The 10,984-nt window shown below is 34.8% G+C and overlaps 2 protein-coding genes across 2 annotated transcripts in view; one reads left to right on the forward strand and one right to left on the reverse strand.

Annotated features, from left to right (window-relative positions):
- Positions 1-2,782: 2,782 nt before the first annotated feature.
- LOC107584503 (rho guanine nucleotide exchange factor 19) lies at positions 2,783-8,404 on the forward strand. The gene is made up of 12 exons (XM_016271136.1): positions 2,783-3,230; positions 3,434-3,577; positions 3,670-3,746; positions 5,647-5,897; positions 6,009-6,169; positions 6,801-6,953; positions 7,042-7,171; positions 7,269-7,343; positions 7,500-7,592; positions 7,689-7,840; positions 7,942-8,106; positions 8,234-8,404. The coding sequence occupies exons 1-12, from the start codon at positions 3,109-3,111 to the stop codon at positions 8,274-8,276; spliced, it is 1,566 nt and encodes a 521-aa protein (XP_016126622.1). The 5' UTR covers positions 2,783-3,108; the 3' UTR covers positions 8,277-8,404.
- A 751-nt stretch (positions 8,405-9,155) lies between these two features.
- The window catches only part of LOC107584504 (translocator protein-like), a 5,318-nt gene continuing 3,489 nt past the window's right edge, over positions 9,156-10,984 (reverse strand). Inside the window, exon 4 of the mRNA XM_016271137.1 lies at positions 9,156-9,942. Coding sequence (XP_016126623.1) covers positions 9,766-9,942 — 177 coding nt within the window. The 3' untranslated portion in view covers positions 9,156-9,765. The remainder of the gene's footprint in view (positions 9,943-10,984) is intronic.

Raw genomic sequence — 10,984 nt, forward strand, 5'->3', positions numbered from 1 at the left:
TTAGAGTGTAATCATGCAAAAATAAACCATGTAATGCAATGATGACATGGAATTAAAGCATAAATTCAAGTGTTATTTTAATTATTTAAATCATTTTACCTTTCTCTGTTTTTCAGTCTGCTCGAGTGTTTTGGGCTCCACATACATTTGATCAGCACTATTACCTTTCATCTCTGCCTGTGATGTGCAATAGTGAAATTAATGAACATAGCAAATATGCTTACCTAACACAAATTTTACAATAGACAATCATACAAGTGCAACCAAGCAGTGAAAGTTGTTTTAAGATTGTAAGACATGATACTCTTAAGTACAAATGCATACTTGAAATGTATCAATTTAACATACTATCTGTGCAACTTCCTGACAACATCTTGAAAGGCTGTACTACTATCATAATTGCACCATTCACTTGCCATCAGACCAATTACAGTCTTTTAAATCAGATATTAATGATAGTTATTAATGAAAGTTATACACAAAACTCATACAAAGTAAAAGTAACTTGAAAACATAACATGCACCAAAAAAGGCCAGTAAAGTACAGAAAAGAAATGACTGCAGTTCAATTATATGCTAAACACAGAAGAAACATTTTATACTGTAGAGTATGTAAGTTTCAAACAAGTGTTAAAAAGCTAATAAAACAATTACATAAAACACTTGCAATTAAGAGGATAAAAGGTAGTCTGCAAAGTTATATTTTTATTGACGTTTAAAGGAAAACAATGACTTGGCTAAACTAATTTGACTCTTGCACCCTGTAAAAGACCCTAATTAGAAATGTATACCTTATCTTTGTACAATAGGTGCAAATGCAAATATGTAATATTTAAGCAATTAAACACAAACAAATTATGAGAATATGATTTTATTAGGTGTGTGCATTAGTGTGCAGCAGAGTCAATAAATGTCCACAGGTGCTGAAGCCACAGTAGACACTGTTGCGCAGTCTGATGGGTTGCACATGAGTACAACAGCATGCTGAAAGTGCTGTTGTTCTTCAAGATAGTTGTTTTCTGTAATAACAAAAGCAAAGAATTTATAAAAGTGTGATCATATTCAAACAGGGACATGACATTGCATCACTTTTATTTTTCTTTGTGTTATCAACTGTCTTTCCCTATCTCTGTGATTTGCCACTCGTTAGATTTTCATTTAAATAGATAATTCAACAGTTAATCTCAATACAATATAATTGTAATGATTCAGTCAAGGATGAGAAGTGAGGAATTCCAGCTGAGCAGTTTTATTCAATAGACTGAAGAATAAGGTAAACAAAACAAAAAAACAGCTTTGCAGGCATATCACCATAAACAAACACAACAACCAACAACCAAAAACGAAACTGACAGGGCTATAAAAACGTAGATATAAGAAATTAAACTGAAGGAATAAGTAACCAAACAAATAACGACTTCTCAAATGGATGATGAACATAATCAGTCCTTATGGTTAAAAAGAAGGTATTCACTACATTAAATGACAGTAAAACGTAAAATGCAAGAAGTCATTGTGTGTATAATGTATAAAGTGCTTGAAAATGAGGCATGGTGCAAGTGCAAGAATGGACTTTGATGTTTGGGGTGAATTTGCCATGACTTTTCTCAAAAACTATTTTTTATTTGGCATACTATTTATACTCACTTTCAAGAGATCGGGTTGTTTTATGAGTGTTGGAATATGTGGAAATAATCCCAAGTGCAACAATGGAGTTGATGTTTTGGGTGATTTTGCTTTTAGTTTTCTCTTAAACTAAACAGTAAAATGCCTTGAAAATGAATACAGTGATAGTCAGGGTCACTCTGAATACATATAAATTGAAAGAATGAGCTAACCTAAAAAGGAACACTGTTTATGAGTGTTGGAATATACTGAAATAATCCAAGTGCAACAATGGAGTTTGATGTTTTGGGTGATTTTGCTTTATGTTTTCTCCAAAACTATAGAGTAAAATGACTTGAAAATGAATAGAGTGGTAGTCAGGCTCACTCTGAATATATATCAATTGAATGAATGAGTTAACCTATAAAGGGACACTTTTTATGAGTGTTGAAAAATGGGACACAGTGCAAGTACTAGGATGCATTTGGTTGTTTTGGGTGATTTTGCTTTTAGTTTTCTCCAAAACTATACAGTAAAAGGCCTTGAAAATGAATACAGTGATAGTCATGGTCACTCTGAACATATCAATTGAAAGAAGAGCTAACCTATAAAGGGACACTTTTTATGAGTGTTTGAATATACAGAAATAATCCAAGTACTAGAATGCATTTTGTTGTTTGGGGTGATTTTGCTTTTAGTTTTCTCCAAAACTATACAGTAAAATGCCTTGAAAATGAATAGAGTGATAGTCAGGCTCACTCTGAATACATATCAATTGAAAGAATGAGCTAACCTTTAAAGGGACACTTTTTATGAGTGTTGGAATATGGGACACAGTGGAAGTGCTAAGACGCATATACATACATACACACACACACACAACATTAAATTTAAAAATCAATGAATAAAAACATTCATATTAACATTTATAAACATTAATCAATTATTTATAATAATGAATGTACAATACAAACGTTTATGTACAAAAATAATGTATTTACAAACTAAAAATAAAAAATGAATGTTAAAATAAGCAAAAGTATAAAGCAGGGCTGTCCAAACTCTGTCCTGGAGGGCCGGTGTCCTGCAGAGTTTAGCTCCAACCCTAATTAAACACACCTGAACCAGCTAATCAAGCTCTTACTAGGCATAGAAACTTCCAGTCAGGTGTGTTGAGGCAAGTTGGAGCTAAACTCTGCAGGACACCGGCCCTCCAGGACCGAGTTTGGACAGCCCTGCTATAAAGGAAACGTCGGTATGACAGCTTATTTACATGCATTTTGACTGCTCTCAGTACCCGTACCGTAAGTGCACGATTACACGCGCAAGCCAAAGAAAGCGCGGCTGGCTTGACCGCAGTAATCAACTAGACTCCGACTCCGGTGACTTTGTGTGTAAAAAAAGGTATATTTACTGCGACGATTCGAACTTTTAATTCAAATTCAATATCACGTTTAAAACTCTTAAAAGTTAAAAAGCCACAAGAAAGTTTTCCGTATTCTTATGGCTCATGTCATGGAGGATGAGAGAATCTGGGACGATAGAGACGCTGATCGTCCCGGGCTGGATGAAAACAGCCCTGAAACTAATGTGGAGGACCGTGAAGAGTTTGAAGGTCTTTACTGGTATGTAATCAAAAGAAATGAAACATGACATTTGTTTGTATTCCTATGTTCTAAAAGTGGCCTGACCATAACTATTCCTAACCCTGTTGTTTTATTTCCTAACCGCCTACCTACCTCACAATAAGGTTCAAGGCTTGTAATGCATGTTTTTAAAAACGTTTCAGACGTTGTGTTGAATTAATTTTGATCTCTCTTTTTCTTAGCACATCTGAAGGGTTTTCTGAAGCTCTTAGATCTGTTGCAAGCTCACAGTTATGGAACTTTATAGGGTTTTCTCTGCCTATTTCATCCCTCTTCTCTCTGGAGAGCTCCAGTCTGAAATCATCTGACATGCACTGTGTGGAAAGGTAACGTTTATGAATCACAATTCGGGCATCCAGTGTTAAATAACTATTAATTTCTGTCTGTACATCAGCATTGCCCAAAAATGTATTTTCAGGGCAGATGCTACAGAAGTCAGTCCTCAGCCAGAGGAAACATATGTTGCCCAGTTCGAATCCGAGTACATCAGCAGTTGTAAGTATGGCTGGGAATCAATTCCAAAAATAATCGATTCCGAGGCGCTGGGAATCTAGAGTCGATTCCAAAGGTTGGAATCGATTCCATCAAGAGGAATCGACTCCTCATTCAGAGCCTTTTTCAGTTCAACAAAGCTTATCTATGGGTGTCTCTCAAACGGAAGGCTGCACACATTTAAATTCACGACAATAAACCGAAAGAAAACGAATCCGTACTGAGATCATCTGAATTTTAGGATGCAGCCTTCCGTTTGAGAAGCACCCTTCACCTCCCTCATGCTCGCTAAAAGCCGTAATTACGAGAGTTGTGAGAGAAAATATTATTTTAATATTTTTATTACCATTCATGCTCGCTAAAAGTGATTAGAATTCTGATTAGTTTCCTGAATCGGATAGATAGTTTTAATTATGGGGGTAGAATTGTTGCTTAATTCCAAATAAATAGATTATGATCCACAAATAAATAGAATGAGATCCACAAATAAATCTTAAAGTTTCACAAACATGAATTAAATTCGCAAATAAATAAAATGAGATTTGCAAATAAAAAACATATTCACAAATATATATTTATGTCACAACCACAACTTTGCCTGGCCATCGAGGGTCTTGATCTTATTACCATCTAAAATACTTTTTTTCTTTTTTTTTTCTTTTGAACATTTCTATCAGCCAATGATAATTATAAAAGAAAACGTCATGAGCATAGATCAGTGGCCGAGAGCGCATGTGATTGATAGATGTATACCACGAGCTCTATCAGTTAATGTTCTGGTTATTTTGTTTCAGTGTACAGCTTGTTAATTTTGTGCAAAGTATAGGCCTACAGTCAAAGTCAACTTCATCATTCAGCTGAACTGTGCACATTTATTAGACACTTCATGTCTTGTTCAATTCATGCATGTACCTGTTGAGCTGTGGGCTATGACTAATTTCACGGGCAAAGCAGACAATTACAATTTATGTATCTATTTTTTTATTTTTACAAATAAAGCTTCATATTATGAGAAGGATACTTTCTACGACCTTTATCCTGCAGTCATGGTAAGATTATAGGTTCCTTCAATCTAAAAAAACAAGAATCGAAAACAACAGTGAGGAATCGATTCCAGAACCAGGAATTGGACTCTATTCCAAAAATGTCAGAATCGAACAGCCCTAGTTGTAAATTTTCAGAAGAATTTCACCAAAACGGTCGACCAGATTCTGTATCTCACGGGTCACATTTTATCCATCGAAAGACAGAAAAAAAATAAGTTGCTTAACCTTAAGGCCACTGTGTAATATTTGATACGCAAATTTTAAATTAGACTTTTAAATTATCATGATTGAAACTTTGCTAAAACTGATGAACACAGTTCACTACATGCCTTGTGTTGTCTGATTGATAGTTTATGCTTTTTTTTTTTTTTTCCTTTGCTGTGTAATCTACAAAAAAAATGATAAAGTAAACAAGAGTAACTTTTATGTTGTTAGTAATATTTCGAGATGAAGACTTACTGGACTGAAGCAATTTATGTATACTTGATTATCCATAATACTTTTTATAGAAAAATCATGTTAAAATGTATCACATGATACATCAGGCATTTACGAAACATTTATTTATCTCTAAATCATTGTGTTCCGTTGGATTGTTTTGCCCCCCACAATTAAAACTACAGTGCTTTGATCATAAAAGCATTAAAATATCATCTTACTAAGACATGATTAGTAGATAAATGAAAGCAGTCTGCTATACTGTTATAAAGATCTCATTGATTTGCATTACTATCAAAATTTCATCTGCCATTAGCCAAAAAAGCCTGATGTATCTCATATGATGCTCAACAAAAAGCACATGCATATTTTGCTTATATATTTCCTATTTCTTTTATCTACTCAAATTGTTTTCCTAGCGGTCCCTTTGTATCAGGAGTATTGGATGAACTCTCTGAAGAAGGATTTACACAGAGCACAGCACAACGGACTTTCAGAATTGGTGACATCTATGCGTCTTCCTGGTCTGAAAACTCCCCCTGCTTTAAGCCCGACCGCTGTGTTGAGCCCACCAGGACTACAGACTAAGCCATATGCTCTGTGGCAGGAGCTACCGCAAGTAAAGAGTCTGCTGAACTCCCTCAGTGCACATGAGATCCAGCTTCAGGAGGTGTGTCTTGCAGGAGACTAACAAGTCTGCTGTGCATGCTTGCAAAACATGACCTTGGTCTGATGTCTACTGTTATTCCACAATACTTATCCCTCTGTTTTTGTGCTCTAGGCCATCTTTGAGCTGATTGTGTCAGAGGCCTCTTATCAGAAGAGTCTGATAGTAGCACTGAATGTGTTTCAGTGCTCAGCAGAACTCAAACAGATCCTGTCCCGTGTGCAGCATCATGTTCTGTTCTCCAACCTAAAGGATGTCTGCAGAATCAGTGAACGGTATGGATAAAATACTTGAATATACAATACTATACAATAGAATTTTGAATGTGAAAGATGTATTGGGCTGCCTTCACTTAATATAAGTTTAGGAATTATTGTTAAAATTTATATGAACAGTATTTATTTCAAATATATGAATTTCTATAATTATATAAATGCATTACCATTCAAAGGTTTGGAGTCAGTAGTTAATTTATTTAAAATTAGTACTTTTATTCAGCAAGGATGTATTAAATTGATGAATTTACAGTAAAGACATTTTATAATGTTACAAAAGATTTCGATTTCAAATAAATGCTACATTTGTAAACTCTTTATTCATCAAAAAAATATATATATATTAAAAAAATTGTATCATGGTTTTCACAAAACTATTAACATTGATGATAAATGTTTCTCGAGCACGAAATCAGCATATTAGAACGTGACACAGAAGACTGGAATAATGGCTGCTCAACATTTAGCTTTGCCATTACTAGAATAAATTACATTTAAAACGCATTAAAAACATTTAAGCAGGAATGGTATTTATAAATTTAATAATATGAAACAATACTGTTACTGTTTTTAATAATGCAGTCTTCATGGCTATATATAATAACTAATTACTTTATTTTGGTTAATTTAGGTTTCTGCAGGACATGGAGTCCCATCTTGGGCAGCATGTGGTGATGTCACAGGTTGGTGATATTGTTTTGAATCACCAGCAAGGCTTCCAAAAAGTCTATGTGCCATATATCACCAACATGATGTACCAGGAGGCTCTCGTCACTCAGCTGCTGTTTGTCCTGCTTTCATGTATCTTCCATATTGAGCATATCAATTTAATTTTATGGCATGTTTGCGTTCTAATTACCATTTTACACCAGGCAGGGAAATAAGAAATTTGCACCGATCCTGAAGAAACTAGAGAAAGATCCACAATGCCAGAGACAAACGCTCAAGTCTTTCCTGATTCTTCCCTTCCAGAGGATCACAAGAATGACACTCTTACTTGAGGTTGGCTTTCCTTTATACAGGCCAGAGAGATGTGCAGACTCCTCAGAGAACTTCCTGTTATCATTGTTTAGTGAACATTTTATGCTATTTGATTTAGAACATCCTCAAGCGATCTAAAGGTGTTTGTTCTAATGTCCATAATCTGACGGAAGCCATTGAAGTTGTACGTAAGGTAGGCTTTATCATGCTTTTGCTTTCAAAATAGTAAATGCCCCCCATATAATAATTGAATAAAAAATGATCAGAATTGTATACTAATTTATTGCATGCTGATCCGTATTACATGTAAATCATGTTACCTTACAAATGAATGCATCTAAATGTATAGATCGTGGAAGAGTGTGACAGGAGTGTCCAACAAATGAAGAGGACAGAGCTGCTTGTTTGTTTGGACAAGTTAGTGGACTTTGGAAACGTTAAGGTATAATAAATGATCTTAATGTAATTCCTATTTTTCTGCCATTTTTAATCTTTCTGATTTCTTTCTAATTTTTAATTTCTTTCTGTTCCCAATCAGTCCATTCCATTAATCACCAGAGGGCGACATTTGATTCAAGAAGGAACTTTGAAGCATCTAATTGTTGGTGGCAGTCACAAAGTCTCTATAGTCTCTCGCAAAGATATGTACATACACCTTTTCAATGATCTTCTGCTCCTCTCTGTGAAAAGGTATGGTCTGTTAGAAGATCTTATTTTACTGAGCGTCTAGTTTGCAGAACTTACAATTACCTATTTTTGGTGTATTATATTGTTTTTCATACTCCACTCAGTGGACACAGGTTTGTTGTGCAGGACCATGCACTATTTCCTGATAATGTGCGTGTGGAGGAAATCAAAACAACGATTTTGGGATTAGCTCCTGAATCCTTCCTGCTCCGTCTGACTAAGAACCACAGTAGATCTCCCACTGCCCTGATACTGGCTGCACACACGAGGTGACTTGCTTGTCTTGGCAATACAATATATTGTGTAATGCAAGTATTCATCTTGAGTGAAGATTTTGATTGCGAATTTTAAATTCCTATGAAACCTAACTCTAAAACGATAATTGTGTGTTCTCAGATTAGAAAAAGAGACCTGGATGAAAGTTTTCTCTTCAAAATAGGGAACTACAAGTGTGGAAATGCAACAAAGGAGGATGCTCTTAAAGAAATGGGCACCATGAAGTGTTCTGAAATACTAACTGTAATGGACATTTTTAATTTTTTGAATATAGTTTAAATATGTATATTCTTAAATAAAAGACTAAGCAACTGATTCAGCGTGAGATTTATTTCAACAAAACACAATGAATGTACAGAAGAAATTTACAGTTGTGATCATCCAATTGCTTAGACTTAGGGATGGGCGCTACCCCTTATTTTGTTTTCGATACGATACCGATATTTTTCAAGGCAGTATCGTCGATACCGATTCGATACTTCTGCACTAAACTTTTAAATTATTAAATTACTAAGAGTAAAATGGGTAATGAAAACCACTTAACTTTGTTTAAAACACATTTTAACCCATTTAATCCCAAATTTTTCCCAGACATGAAAATATCCAAATGATGCGTCATTAGTAACCCTTTGAAATAATCAATTTTTTTTTTTTTTTTTGGAAAAGTGTGTGAGCATTTTTATTTTATGGTCAGTCCCAATTGTTACCGGAGGGATAATGTGTATACTGTATTAACATATTTCTGCAGTCTTAAAAATTGTTATATTTCTTAGCCCAGCTATTTTAAACTGTTGATCACATTCTAGGGTTACTATTATGCATAAAAAAACCCTTATACAACATTGATAGGAATACTGAGATCAAATACAAAAAAATACAACCATCAACGTATTTCTACATTTTTACATTTTTTGTAGAACATTTTATTGGCTGATTGCGTGCACCATTTTAAAGTTAGTGTGGTGATTAAAGTATAACATAAATAAGATTTTTTTATAATAATTATAATGTTTGTTATTTAAAAAACTAATTTAGGGTTATGATGGAATAAACTGCTGAAGTGCAGTTGAGTAATATAAAGTTGCACAGAAAAGTGATATAACATAAAGCTAATGCACACTGGGGAATTTCCTGGCAGATATTGATAATATGGTCTGTGCCATGACATACAATATGTTCACAAAAGATAGCTAGATGATAAAAACTTTGCCAAACCACCACCCTTGCAAAGCCACACAGATTTAAGGCCAGAGCTTGGTGTTTGAAAAACAATCCATGTACAATGTTTTAACTAATTTCCTTCCAAGAAACCTCAAGTCATGAAAACATTTTTATTAGTAAAAAATAGGCAAGGAAGCAAGTGAACAAGATCAAAAGTGATCTGTGTAAAATGCTGAACTTAAGTGATCTGATGGACTGAGAATATATAATGGAAGCATTAGAACATTCTCATTTTATTGCCTTTCCTTCTTTTATAATTAAGACACAATGTGAATTTTTCTGATATTACAAAATTTAAAGAGAAGATAAAAAATAAACTAAATTCTTCATTATTATACTTCAAAATGGCCAACAAGCAAAAAAAAAAAAAACACGGTTGCTTTTTTGTTCTAGTCAGTGTTAAATAGAATAGTGTTTGTTTTATTGGACTCTTAGTCATCTTTTTTGGGATCTGGATTGTCTCTCCAAATGCAGTAGTTGAGGCTGGTAGCTAGGCAGAGCCAGGCCAAGTATGGTACCATGAGAAGTGTTGCAGTGCGGCTGATGGGATACCAAGACACCATTGTGGCTGCCACTGTGCCAGTCAGCATCACTATCTCTATCATTGCCTGGATATGAAAGGAACAGAACACCACTATATTTAACCATATAAGATGTTATATAAACGTTGACTATCAATGTAGGGACAAAAAACAATACAGTGGAAGTCAATGGGAAACGAAATTCTTTGGTAACATTCATCAAAATATCTTTGTGTGTTCATCAGAAGAAATAAATGCATACAGGTTTGGAATAACATTAGGGTGAGTAAATGAGTTTTCACAAAAATCTCTGACACTATCTCACGACCATATGCAGAGAAACTGGTTCCTGGTTTACCTCTTAAAGGGGTGGTTGATGGCGATTTCACTTTTTTAACGTTAGTGTCTAATGTTGCTGTTTGAGCATAAACAATATCTGCAAAATTACAAATCTGAAAGTTCAATGCAAACGGAGATATCGTCTTTTACAATTCTGGCAGTTTAATGCCTACAAAAACGGCTGGTAGGGACTACAACAAGTTACTTCCTGGGTTCGTGACATCACAAACCCAGATAAACCCCACCCTCGGGAAAAGGCAGCAAAGGGGGCGAGGCCATGCTGTGCCGCTTTAGAGAAGAGGAAGAGAAAACTAGAGGTGCACGTAAAAATCTATTCATATATGAATCGCGATTCTGTCTTCTAACGATTCTAATGGATTCACAAGTTTCAAAATCAATGTTCTAAAGCAGTGGTTCTTAATACTGTTCCTCGCGTCCCCCTGCTCTGCACACGCTCTCTCTCTCTCTCTCTCTCTCATTCAGCTCAACTCCAACAATGAACTGTTACAATTATACACTTATTGTCACATAGTTATGAGAAGCGTAAAACTGTATTAAAGCTTTAATCAGGATAAAACTGTATATTAAACGCTAACATAAGCAGTAGTATTTACAAATAACAGCATATCTAAAAGTATGAGACAACAACAAACAAAAAACACAGGCCTACCATTAAAAGCCGTGCTTGCACAGGTTCTGCACAATCCTCTTCAATAATATCCTCTGCTTCTCAATTGGGCTCAAACTGATAAGCGATATTAACGATGCAGTTGTTTACAATACAACCGGA

The sequence above is a fragment of the Sinocyclocheilus grahami genome, unplaced genomic scaffold (assembly GCF_001515645.1).
Source record: "Sinocyclocheilus grahami isolate Dianchi unplaced genomic scaffold, SAMN03320097.WGS_v1.1 scaffold60.1, whole genome shotgun sequence".
Classification (NCBI taxonomy): Eukaryota; Metazoa; Chordata; class Actinopteri; order Cypriniformes; family Cyprinidae; genus Sinocyclocheilus; species Sinocyclocheilus grahami.